The 13262-nt window shown below is 53.2% G+C and overlaps 1 protein-coding gene across 1 annotated transcript in view; it reads right to left on the bottom strand.

Annotated features, from left to right (window-relative positions):
• Positions 1 to 1058: 1058 nt before the first annotated feature.
• Positions 1059 to 13262, bottom strand: part of CYSTM1 (cysteine rich transmembrane module containing 1) — a 28516-nt gene continuing 16312 nt past the window's right edge. Inside the window, exon 4 of the mRNA XM_048960978.1 lies at positions 1059 to 1558. Within this exon, the coding sequence (XP_048816935.1) occupies positions 1452 to 1558 (107 nt within the window). The 3' untranslated portion in view covers positions 1059 to 1451. The remainder of the gene's footprint in view (positions 1559 to 13262) is intronic.

Below are 13262 nucleotides of genomic sequence, written 5' to 3' on the forward strand. Positions count from 1 at the left end.
TTCCCACCAGCAGCTTGTTGGGATGTCACTGTGGCTGAGCTGCGCTGGACGGGCGCGATGCTGCCTGCCTTAGCACCATGCCTGGGCGCTGGCCATCTGCCCTGTGCAGTGTGAGACAGCTCTGCTGTTGGCACTTGTGTGGTATGGGCCACTCCTGTTGGTGTCTGTGCATATGTGTGCGCATTTGTGTCTGCTGCATCTCACCTCCAGCCCATGTCCAGCACTGCTGCCCACCAGCACCAGCTGGCTACTGGTGTGCTGCTTGGCAGCCCCACACAAATGTGATGGGGAGGGTGCATCATGAGCACCCTTGTTCAGGTGCTCATCCGTGTTGACCCTGGGCACAGAGCAGACCTGATCTGGGCAGGGGAGCTCTGCACAGAGCTGGGGCTGAGCTTCTCCCAGTGCCCAGGGCCAGTGCTGGCCCAGCATGACACAAGGGAAGGCTCTGACCTGCTTGCTGCAGTCCTGATGAAGCCCTCTCCAGCACTGTCAGCCCGATTTCTCCTCATCATATCAGGCAGTTTCTTAGCACTACATTAATCCATTGTTTCTTACCCACTTATTTACCTCTACTGCAGCCAAGACTCTGCAGCAGTGCCATGATGGAGCAGTGATGGATCAGCACACAGCTAGGAACTGCTGGTGCTGCCTCCTCTCAGCTCTCTGTCTTTCCAGGACCTGTCTGAGGGTCCCAGGTCCCAACAGGGGCCCTTCCAAAATTATCTTCACCCTCTTAGCATACCATAGCAGGAGTGGCCCTGAGGAAGCAGAGGGCTTGATGGGACAGCCCCACGCAGGGCAGTGGTCAGTACTGTCAGAAGCAGGCACTCCATCCTCCTCCTTCCCACCCTGGCTGCTTCCACTGCACTGCCACAGCTTACGCAAGAGATTTCTGCAGAAACCCCACAGATGCTGGGAGCAGCAGTGCCAGACGCTGTATGCCAGGCCCCAGCAAGGGGCAGAGGCACATATTTCTGCAGCAGAACTGCTCAAAGCTGAGTCCAGCATTGCTGCACTGCAGTCAGAGCACGCAGGAGGCTGAGAAGAGACAGCGATGGGGAAAGCACACCCTCTACGGGACAGATTTATTGAAACAATTGGGACTTAGCAAATAAAATCAACTGTTGGCTTTAATTATTGCGTATATCTTCTTTTCTAGGACTAGGAAAATTTCAACTGATAAATATTTCATCAGAATGCCTTTGGCTGAAATACACCATGAGCACATTCTTCAAAGTTACAACAAAAGTTTTAGAAATGTTAAAAAGGGATTTTCCTTTACTAAAATAAAGGAGTGCACCCCCCCCCACCCCAACAAGGCGCTAGGACTGACAGACAGGAACTCTTGGCTGTGCAAAGCAGAGCGTTGATTACAGTAACAGAAAGGAGTCAGGAAAGGAGTGGGGAGACTGCATAGCACTCGTGAGAGGTACGGCGGCTCTGGCGGCTCAGGTCAGCATGTCCCAGAGGCAGCAGCAGCAGAGCGCAGTCCAGCATGCCGTCAGGCAGGCGCTCTCCCCCGAGTCGTCCCTCCGCCTCTCCTCCACGACGTACACTGCGGGGACAGAAGAGCCATCAGTCAGTGCCCGAATGGCCGCGGCGCCCAGAGGTGGCCCACATCGTTCTGTAGCTTGGGAGCAGCCTCCAGCTCAGGAACAGGGACAGGAAAAATTAACTGAACATCAATTAAAGTAAATCTGGGTAGTGAGAAAGACAAACATAATCTCAACACCTTTCCTCCCTCTCCCCAGCTCAGCATCACTGACCTCTCCACCTCCTCTTCCCTGCTCAGAGACAACGATGGTGAAGGGCAGCTGCTGTCAGCACACAGCAGTTCCCCCTTCACTTTGCTCTTCAGCCTCCCTGCATCTTCCCTTGCTCCTGCCAGGAGGTGCAAGCTGTGTAACTGCTTGTGCAAATGGGGAGCTGGGGTTGCTTCCCTGTCCCTACAGAGCCACCGGTGGCTGTGGCCAGCAGGGACCTCCAGCTCCATCTGCCACATCCCCGGCTCAGGCAGGGAAACCGTGGTCAGGTGCCCAGGGCCACACACAGGCAGCTTCTGCACAGCTCCAAGGAGAACACTGCAGCCTCTCTGGCCAACCTGTGCCAGTGCTGGTTGCCTGTGCATACACAGGTGTTCTACAGTAGCCAGAAGGAGCCTCCTGTTTGTGCCCACTGCCTCTTGTCCTGGCTCTGTCCTCTTTGCACCTGCCTTCAGGTGTTTATAGACAGTGATGAGATCCGTCTGAGCCATCTCTTTTCCAGGATCAACCGTCCCATCTCTCAGCCTTTCCTTGTAGGGGAAGTGCTCCAGCCCCTTCATCACCCTCACGGCCCTTCGTTAGCCTCTCTCCAGTAGCCCCACATCTGTCCTGGGCAGCCCAGAACTGGAGCCAGCTCTCCAGCTGTGGCCTCACAGGAGCTGAGCAGAGGGGCAGCACCACCTCCCTCCCCTGCTGGCAGCACCAGGCCTAAGGCAGCCCGGGACACCTTTGGCCCTTGCAGCACAGGCGCACTGTTGACTCGTATTCACCTCAGGGTCCCCCCGCACCCCCAGGCCTTTCCTGCCAGGCTGCTTCCAGCCGGGTGCCCCACCGTGTCCTGGGGCCTGGGCTTGTTCCCCCCAGGCAGGGCTCTGCCCTCCCCCTTCCTGAGCTGCAGGAGCTTTGTGGCAGCCCATGGCTCCAGCCTGCCCGGGGCTCTCAGGACGGGGACACAATCTTTTCCTCAGTCTTCCTTTCATTATGATGTTCTTGGAGTAGCCCTTCTCAACATCCCTGTTCAGATTCATCTCTGTTAGGGCTTTAGCCTTCCTAACTTCATCCCTGGGTGCTCAGACAGTGTCTCAGTGTTCCGCCCAGGCTCTTTGTTCTTTCTTCTACGACTGTTCATCTCTGTAGCCTTCCTGGCACTTCTGCCTGACTTCCAGTTCTTAGGGATGGATCACTTTTGAGCTTGGAGGAGGCGGCCCTCAAACATGAACCAGCTTGCTTGGATCTCTCTTCCCTCTATGGCCTTATCCGAGCAGACTCTTCTAAGCAGATCCTCAAAGAGGCCAAAGTCTGCTACCCAGACATCCAGGGTTGTGAGCTTACTGTGCACCTCTCTCCCTGATCTAAGGAACATGAACTCCATCACCTCACAGTCACTGCAATCAAGGCTGCATTTGACCTTTATGTTCCAACAAAACCCACTCTGCTGGCAGCTACCATCCATAAGATCACCTCTCCCCATCGGCTCCTGTCATCTGCAGAAGGATCTTATCATCAGTGCATTTCAGGAACCGGACTGCTTGCTTCCTGCTGCAGCAGATATTGGAGTGGTTGAAGTCCCCACGAGGACCAGAGCTGGTGAACATGAGGCTGCTCCTATCTGTCAATAGAGGGCCTCATCTGCCTGTTTTATGCGGTCAGGTGACTCATAGTAGACACCCGCTGTAATGTCACCTATCTCTATTTTCCATTTAGTCTTAACCCATAAGCTCTTGGCTGACTGTTCATCCATGTCCACGCAAACCTCCATGCACTTCAGCTGTTCTCTCACATAAAGGGAAACTTCCACTTTTGCAGCCTGTCCTTCCATGGCAACACACCAGCCACAGCCACGGCAGCCACCCAACCACGTCCCTGTGAGCACCACGGCAATGTTTGGCAGTGGAGGGCTGCAGAGTGCCCCCTGTGAGCAGAGTCCAGCACTGCCCCACGTCAAAGCAGAGCTCCTGCTGCTCCCAAAGGGACCAGACACTGCCAGGGCTGCAGCATGAGCGACGCTAGGGAAGGCAGACTTAAGGAAGGGAAAAGGACTTCTCAGCTGTGGTATTTGAGGGAGAGGGAATGGGAAATGTGAGTGAAACAGCCTTGCAGACACCCAGGTCAGGGCAGGAGGAGGGCAGCATGTGCTGCAGGGCATGGAGCAGAGGTTCCCTGTAGCCCCAGCGAGGCCATGGCAGAGCAGGCTGTCCCTGCAGTCCACAGGCGCTGTGCAGAGAAGACGTCCATGTGCAGCAGGGGCAGAGAAATTGGTAGAGACTTAAGTGTTCTGGGTTGCCCACAACCCCCACTCCTGGTTCTCGTGCACCACTCAGAAGAGGAGGCAGAAGATTGTGGATGGGAGTAAGGTGTTTTGGTTTGCTTTTAGTTCACACTGCTCTAGTCTGTTATCAATAGGCAATAATTACATTAATCTCCCTTATGCTGAGTCTGTCTTTCCTATGACAATAACTGGTGAGTTAATTCCCTGTCCTTATCTCAACCTATGAGCCTTTTTTCCATTATATTTTCCACCTTCTGAGGAGGGAGAGTCAGAGTGGTATGGTGGTCCTTAGCTGCCCATCAGTGTTAAATCACTACATACCAACAAGACTGTAGCCCTGCAACTGCACTCCGAATTTGGCTTGCTCATTCTCCATCCTACATGCACTCGAAGCTCTCTGGTCCTGTTCATTTCCATACTGGTTGTTATGAAGGGGGGATGGAGCAGGCTGTCAGTGCTCCCAGCAAACAGTGCTGAGCAGCAGGAGCTGCCTTAAATGCATTTTCCCAAAAGTGTCACCAACCTCACAGATGCACTCAGCTGTGCCCTGCAGTGAATTCATCACAGAACTTTGCCACCTCCACTCATATAAGGAGACAAAAGTCCCGGGAATGGAGTAAGAAGGCTTGGAAAAAAATGCAGGTGGGTTCCTTGCCACTGGGTCACTTTCATACACAAACAGAAATCTTAAAAAAAGAAATTTAAAATAGAATTTTAGTACAAGTTGACAAGGACCAGAGGACACCAACTTGTATAGCTAGAGTGCACTTGCGTTTATCTTTACTGGCAACACTGAGTCAGGTTGTTTCCTTTTGGTTCCTCTTCACTGAGCTTGGAGATCACACCTGAAACCACAGCACAATTTGAAGGCAGGCACATAACATTCCTTGGGTCTGTTTGTTATGCTCTGCATGAGACATACAGGCAGCCAGCGCTCCAGGTGGCTGAACGCACGGGGCTGACAAGCAGAGGTCTGGGCAGGAAAAGGTGCACCTTATCAGCCTGGTGATACTCCATCCTGCTACCACTGCACTTCAAAGGTGGGGCACAGAGCAGCAGAGCCCAGAAAAAAAAAAACAGATATGTACCCTCAGGCTACAGCCTGCATCCCCAGCCACAGACAGCCCCCCTCTCACCAGATGCAATAACAGAGGAAGCATCTCCTGCCACGCAGACACAGCACAGCCAAGCTCCAGCAGAGTCCCCACACGTCTCAGCCAAAGCACAACAATCCATTCTGCTCCTCTGTCTGTGACTTTACAGCTACATATGAGCACGCAGTTCCACTGAAAGCTGCCCTTGGCCCAGCAATGGCAGGGTGGAAGCAGGCAGCCACATTCTGTGCTGGCACAGGTGCGCCAAGTGCCCTGCTCCTCCAGGAACAGAGCCTGCCCGTGACCCTGCCACCCCTGCCAAGCTCACGCACACACCCACACCTCCTGTCCCTTGGGGTGAGGCGCCCGGGCAGCATGCAGCCGTGGGGCCAGCGAGGGGAGGCTGCACGTGGGGCTGGGGCTGTGCTGCCAGGGTGCTCCACTGCAGCACAGAGCAGAACCAGGGCAACGACGCCCGAGTCCAGCATTCCGGGCCTTCTCCAGGGACCTCTTCCACTCCTTTAAAAGGGTGGACCACACGCACATCCCCTCTAAAGGCGTGGCCTAAGAGCTGTGATGGGCGGCGAACCCTGCCCCACACCGTGCCTTTGTGCTGACACTGCCGCAGGACCACGCTATTCAGTAAGGAGAGTAGCTGAACAAGTTCAGCTTGGAAGGACTGAAGGAAGGAGCCGAGTTTCACGCTGGGAAAAGCCTTCAAGCTTTTTTTTTTTTTCTTTTTTCTTTTTTTCTTTTTTTTCCTGTGGCAGATCCACAAGGTCTGAACTTTTTGGTGCCTTTGTTTCCTCTGAGAAGGGTTCCGTTAGAATGAGCAAAGACAAAACATTAACAAGCAACCCAGTACAAAAAGATGACGTGCAGTTCTTGAGCAGCACACACTGCCTGCTGAAGGGCACATAGGAAGGGCAAGAGCTCCTTGCCAGAATGGAAAACCCCATGGAAAAGGAGAGTCCTCAGCTCCTGCCGTCCCTCGGAGCCTGCAGCCACATCTCCCAGGCTGCTTGTGAAACTCCCAAAGCAGCTCCCAGTGCTGCAAGCAGAGGCAGTGCTGGAGGCCAGCTTGCTGCACAGTGCAGCTCGAGCTCTCCCGCTTCAGAGCAGGATCGGCGATGTACCCAGAGCCGAGGGCCATGCTGCCCCGAGACAACCAGATCTGCTCTGCATACGGGGAAGGAGGATGTGTTGGCAACCCTGGGGTTCTGTCAACTTGAAGGCAGCAGGCTGACTGTCCTCTGGAGAACACCAGCAAGCACAGCACATCCTCTTGTGCCCCAGAAAAAGCTCTGCAGCACGTGACACTCCCAAATCTGATCCGTGTAAGCTTACACTGCTTTGAAGGCACTGCCTTGCATCCCTTCAGCTGGGTGCTGGAGCAGCTGGGATGGATGGGGCTCCCAGGCTGGGAGCACACAGCTGGTGCTTCACCCTGAGCAAAGGCAGGCCCTGCTCACCAGCAGCCCTGCATGGCACCTGCAGGCAGGAGGCCACGGCCCCACACTGTCACGCCAGGCAGGACATCTGCCCTGCCTGTTCCGAGCACACCGGGCTGCCTGCATGGCTGCTCCACATCCGGTTGCTTCAGTGTGAGGATGCAAAAAAGTTGCCGTTGTTAGAGTATCATTTGACAACTCCTTCGCTGCAGCACTCAAACCAATAAAGGGTTTATTGGTGTGTTTATAACTCACAAAGTATCCACTGTATGCAGTTTCACTGGAGGATAGCTCTGCATAACCATTCCCGCCTCGAAGCAGACCTGAAACGGCTGCCTGGGGAGGTTTATATACAGCAAGCTGCCCGGGACTGCAGGCATACAAGGAGAGTTTGCCTATTTACGTTTAATCCACCAGAAATTTTAAACTACAGCTTAAACTACAGTTGAGGACGTAGTGACAAAGCATGTTCAAAGCATGCATAAAGTGCTCCTACGAAACGCTTGCTGAAATATTAAACAAAATGGCTTTCGCAGATCTGGGCCCACACAATGGCAGCTCCCCGCTCCCGCTGCACGGTGGTTTGTGCTGGATCATAGATGGATTCTGTTGCTCAGCACAAGTAGGCCAGTACCTCTCTGCTCCCATCCCCGCAAGTCAGTGCTGGCAGCTGCTGGAGAGGTGGGCATAAAGCTGGCAGCAGGCGGGCAGCTGCAGAGACTTCAACCATGCTGTATCACTGATGTTAAGGAGCTTTTTCTCAGCAACCAGCTGGGAGCAGGGCTCACTCTCAAGGTGAAGGCTGGCTCGTTATTCACTTGCAGCTATCAACATGCATGGGGCAAAAAGCAGTTCAACAGAAGAGTAGATAAACCATTCCCAGCAAAGTCTCTCACTGAGCTAGAAACACCAGTTCAATGATTTTGGACACTGAGCAGCTGAACATCAGCTTCAAAGCGCTAAGACACAGTGAAAGCAAGGAAGGCAGAAGCACATCTCGTAGCCCCACTCCTCCAGGACTGTGCATCGGCACCACTTCCAGTGCGTAGGATCCCCTATAAGCAGGGCACTCACAAGGCAGTGTAACAAACCCATACCCAAACCACAGCGTTAGTGACACAAGGCAGTCGATGCCCTCCCGGATGACATCAGCCGGTGGCTTCCCAGCACTCCTACTGCTCAGCAGCTGTCTTTTAGCAGGGAGCAGGTCTGCTGCTGCAAGAACTGCTGACTAAAACCAACCCCCAAAACGTCAGCTAGGAACCAGCTGTTTCTATATGCTTTGTGTCAGAAAGCAGAATGCCTCCCAGCTGCAGCCAGCCGGCTGTGGCACACCTTATGGGGACTTCATGAGCCCCTTCATGCCCAATAATAATTGCCCAAGGTCAGACACCCGAGGATCTCCCACACAGCACCAAAGTCTTCCTACAATAAGCATAAGCCCATGAGTGCTCTGGGACAGGTGGTCCAACTCACAGCACAGACAGAAGCGACTGTTTTCAGAGGCACTCAAGTTGTTTTTTTTCTGTTTTCATTTCCTAGGTGTTGTCTGATTTTCAAAGGCTCAAATTTTTCCACTTCTACTGCTCTCTGTAGAATGGGATGGGACAGGGTAAGAACTGAGCGGAACCTCCCACCTTCTAATCAACCTCAGCGACTGCAGATCACGATGAATCATGCTTGCCCCAAGTGGCAGCGCTCCCTGTAATCATGCAGTACCAGTCTGCGCAGTCCAATGCAAATACCTCCCACTCTGTTTTTAGAACAAATACTACAATACCTTGTTATTTCATGCACAGTCTCCTTTATCTTAAGCACACACATTTTCTTTCTGCTCATACCTCATTGATACGTTAATCATTAGCTCCAGAACGGAAAGGTGCCAGCACTGCTTTTCACCCATAAACCAAAACAGCGACCTTAGGCTTCCGACACACCCACACCTCGCTGCCACGGACACTGCTGCTCTGCTAAGGTACCAACTCACCAGCATGGCAAGTCCTTTGGAGAGCTGGGAGGACCATGAGCCCTTCCAAACGCTGCTTCATGCCTGAGGCCCCGGCCCTTGTTGAGGTACTTCAGGCACAGCACCTGGGCACTCAGCAAACTGCACTTCAGGCACCCACGAGCACGGCTGCCAGGGAGAAGGGAGGTGCTGCTCCTTCATCTCCAGCCATGGCCGCGGCACAGACCAGCTCAGCATTGCACTGCTGCACGCATCAGGCGGCGCTGGGCGCACCCCAGGAGGTGACCAGCGGTTACTGAGCACCGCTGCTGCAGACTGCAAATCTCCAACACGATCTGCACAGCTGCTTGCCATAACGACAGCTGCTCGGAGCAGAAGCTCCGAGTGCTCTGGGAGGAGAAAACATTCAGTAGAAAATGGACCAATAAGATTTTCTGCATTTGTGATTAAAGCAGCTTTGTCACAAGCTGCTTCTGCACGAAGAGCTTTATTTTTGCTTGTTCAGACAGTCAGTGAAAAGCAACACTATTTTAACAGTGATTTCTGATGGTTAATCACTAGCTGCAGCTCATCGTTACTGTCTGTGCATCTGCAAAAGCCTTCAGCACATTGGTACTGAAGTTTTCTCAAAGTCCTTCCATTCCAGATGGAGACAGAACAGAGGAAGTTAGCACAAGAGCATTACCAGCAGGGACGCAGACAGGGCAGTGACCAGAAATCCTGTGTTCCTGGGCCACCCCTTAGGATGTGCACTCCATAGGAAGGAAGACCCAACCAGAGCTCCCAGACTGCAGCACATCCTGCAGAAAATCCCATGCTGGCACCAAGCACAGAAGAAGGGGCTGCACCCCTGGGAAACAGGGGTCCTAGGCCTCCAGTCGGAACTGGCGTGTGGCTCACACCAGGGTTCCATTCCACCCCACACCTCCTCCCATGTCCACGAGGCCTCCTGGGCAGAGCTGGGGCACATACATGATGTCCAGCAGCTCCCTGGGCACAGAGCACCTTTCAGCATTCTCCTCCTTTCTGTGCTCCTTTTCTGTGGACATGTGCTCAACAGCTCTGTGCCTGTCACATCACATTCCCTGGTCCCCCACCTCCATCCTGACCACAGGCTTTCACTGTACATGAGCTCTCCTTACCTACATCATATTCAGATTTCAAGCAATGCCTTAGCAGACTCAACATCTGTCAGAGTCAGATGAAAATACAATTTTCAAGCCAAAAAGCTTCCAAAGTTGCAGAATGCTCAAGAAAGTTTCCCAGACCCCAGCTCTGAGCCCAAGCAGCTCTGCGCCTTGAGCAGATGTCAAGTACTGCACGAGCTAGTGAGCACACTGACACATCCCCACATCACTGCAAGCTCACCCCACCAGGTGACCACATCCACCAGAACAGGAAAGTCTCTCCTCTCTGCTACAAGCCTAAAAACTCCTTGCAGTCACCCTGAGAGCAGCTGGTTGAGCTGTCAGGGAGCTGCACAGGCCACACGCTGCAGGACAATGACTACACAGCACACCAAGTGAGAACCCACCGGGGCCACACTGCACCAGGAAGGGTTCCACAGGGTTCCACAAGGTACTGCCCAGGAGCAGAGTATCGCTTTGGCAGCATGTATCCAGGCTCTGCAGGAGGCCAGCAGGCACCAACCAACTCCCCAAAGCACCACAGACTTGTCACACAGAATGCACTCAGGAGGTTCAGATAAAAATAAAATAAATATTTAAAACAAACAAACAAACAAAAACCAGGAGAACATCAGAGAGGTTACAACTGGAGGCAGCCTGGGCTGCAGTGACCATGCCTTGGCGGAGTTTGTGATCCTGAAGAATGCAGGCCTGCCAAAAAGCAGAGTTAGGACCTTGTGCTTTAGGAGAGCAAACTTCTGTCTGCTCAAGGAACTGCTGAGTGGGATCCCCTGGGAAATGTGTCCTTAAGGGCATGGGCACAGAGCAGAGCTGGCAGCTCTTTAAGGGCACCCTTCTGAGAGCGCAACGGCTCTCCCCAGCACAAGTCGAGCAGGGTAGGCAGCGACCGTGGTGGCTGTGCAAGGACCTGCAGCTGAAACTGTGGGAAAAGAGGGAAACGCACAGAGAGTGGAAGCAGGGTTGTGTATCCTGGGAGGAATGCAGGGCTGTTGTCCATGTGTATAGAGATAGGATTAGGAAAGCCCAGGCACAGACAGAGCTGAACTTGATGAGGGATGTGAAAGATAACAAGAAGGGGTTCTACAGGTACATGGACAGGAGGACACAGGCCAAGGAGAGTGTTCCCCCTGATGAAAGGTTATGGGGAGCTGGCTTCGCCAGACATAGAAAAAGCTGAGGTGCTCAATGAGTGCTTTGCCTCAGTCTTCACAGGTAGTCAGGCTTCCTGTGTCTGCCAAGAACATGAGCCTCCAGATGATGGAGTGGTTTCTGTCCCACTGTAGCAGTGGAACAAGTCTGAATCCTCCTCATGAAACTGAATGTGTTTAAGTCCATGGGGCCGGATGATATCCATCCCAGGGGTCTGAATGAGCTGGCTGAGGTGGTTGCCGAGCCACTCTCCATCATATTTGAAAAGTCACGGCTGTCTGGTCAAGTCCTCAGTGACTGGAAAAAGGGAAATGTTATCCCATTTTTAAGAAAGGGAGAAAGGAAGACCCAGGGAAGTGCAGGCTGGTGAGCCTCACCTCCGTGCCTGGGAAGATCATGGAGCAGATCCTCCTAGAAGCTATGTTAAGGCACATGCGAGACAAAGAGGTGACTGGAGACAGCCAGCATGGCTTCAGCGAGGGCAGATCGTGCCTGACCAATCTGGTGCCCCTCTGTGATGGAGTGACAGCTTCTGTGGACGGGGGAAGGGCGATGGATGTCATCTACCTGGACTTGTACAAAGCTTTTGACATGGTCCCTTACCACATCCTTCTTGCTAAATTGGAGAGATGCAGATTTGAAGGCTGGACTGTTGGATGGATTAGGAATTGGCAGAGGGCTGTGATCAACAGCTCTGTGTCAGGGTGCAGGTGTCACAAGTGGTGTCCCTCAGGGGTCGGTCTTGGGACCGGTGCTCTTCAGCATCTTCATCACTGACAGGCAATGGCACCGAGTGCAGCCTCAGCAAGTATGTGATGACACCAAGCTGAGCTGTGCAGTTGACACACTGGAAGGAAGGGCAGCATCCAGAGGGACAGGCTGGAGAAGTGCCCATGAAAATCTAATGAGATTCAATAAGGCCAAGTGAGGGGTGCTGCACTTAGGTCAGGGCAATCCCAGGTATTTATACAGACTGGGGAAAGACCTTCTTAAGAGCAGCTCTGCAGAGAAGGACTTGGGGGTCCTGGTGGACGAGAAGCTGGACATGAGCCAGCTGTATGTGCTCACAGTCCGGAAGGCCAGCTGTGTTCTGGGCTGCATTAAAAAGGGGCGGCCAGCAGGAGAGGGAGGTGATCGCCCCCCTCTGCTCGGCTTTTGTGAGGCCCCATCTGCAGCGCTGCGTCCAGGCCTGGGGCCCCCAGCACAGGAAGGACATGGAGCTCTGGGAGCGGGTCCAGAGGAGGCACTGAGATGAGCAGAGGGCTGGAGCAGCTCTGCTGTGAGGAAAGGTTGAGAGAACTGGGCTTGTTCAGCTTGCAGAACAGAAGGCTCTGGGGAGACATCATTGTGGCCTTCCAGTTCTTGAAGGGAGGTAATAACGTGGAAGGGGAGTGGCTGTTTACAATGGTAGATGATGATAGGACAAGGGGGAACGCTTTTAAACTGACAGGGGAGGTTTAGGTTGGATATTAGGAGGAAGTTTTTTTCCCCCAGAGGGTGGTGAGGCACTGGAACAGATTGCCCAAGGGGGCTGTGGATGCCCCATCCCTGCAGGCATTCAAGGCCAGGCTGGATGTGGCTCTGGGCAGCCTGGGCTGCTGGTTGGTGACCCTGCACACAGCAGGGGGTTGGGACTGGATGAGCATTGTGCTCCTTTGCAACCCAGGCCATTCTGTGATGGACATGCAGAGAGAAAGCCTGAGGAGCTGCTCGCACTGCCTTCTAAGGAAACTTATTCTGGGGATGACGGAACCGAAAGGCATCTGGAGGGTGAGCTGGAGAAGCTGCAGCTCCTTCCTCTCAGCACTGACCCGCAAAGAGGAAGAACGCACAATTTGGCCTGCATGCTCTTGCAGCTGACCAAACATTAGGAGGCAGGCTGCATCACTGAACCTGCTGCTCTTATCACCCCAAGCATCATTGCTGCTCATCATCTTGCAGAAATCCTATTTCCCTGTGTATGCAATAGGTGAAATGCAGTGCTGAGCTCTGTTTGCCACCAGGAAGGTGGGCTGCTGCCAGAGCCTGGCTCCCACACCCAACGCAGCGTTATGGATCAATGGGGGAAACAAGTAAAAAGATGAGAGTTAGGCAAATGGCTAACATCAAACAGTGCCTTCACAGCTATGAATAAAGGATGTCATTCACACTTTGCTCTATTATGCTTCTTTTTAAAGCACATCATCAGTAATAGTACTATACCACACCTCTAACTGAGAGTGAGAAAGAAGCACCTGCTGGTTATCACCTGTTCCCATGCGCTGGCTGACATTGAATTAATGCTTTAATTAAAACACTGATGGGTAAATGGGATAGGAGGGCTGCTCCAAAAGTCCAAAAGCACCTCTACAGCTAGAAATCAAGTTGTGTAGCTCCCATCCAAAAGCCAAGCCAGCCATGAGCCCTTGAAAGACACAGG

Source organism: Lagopus muta, chromosome 14 (genome assembly GCF_023343835.1).
Source record: "Lagopus muta isolate bLagMut1 chromosome 14, bLagMut1 primary, whole genome shotgun sequence".
Taxonomy (NCBI): Eukaryota; Metazoa; Chordata; class Aves; order Galliformes; family Phasianidae; genus Lagopus; species Lagopus muta.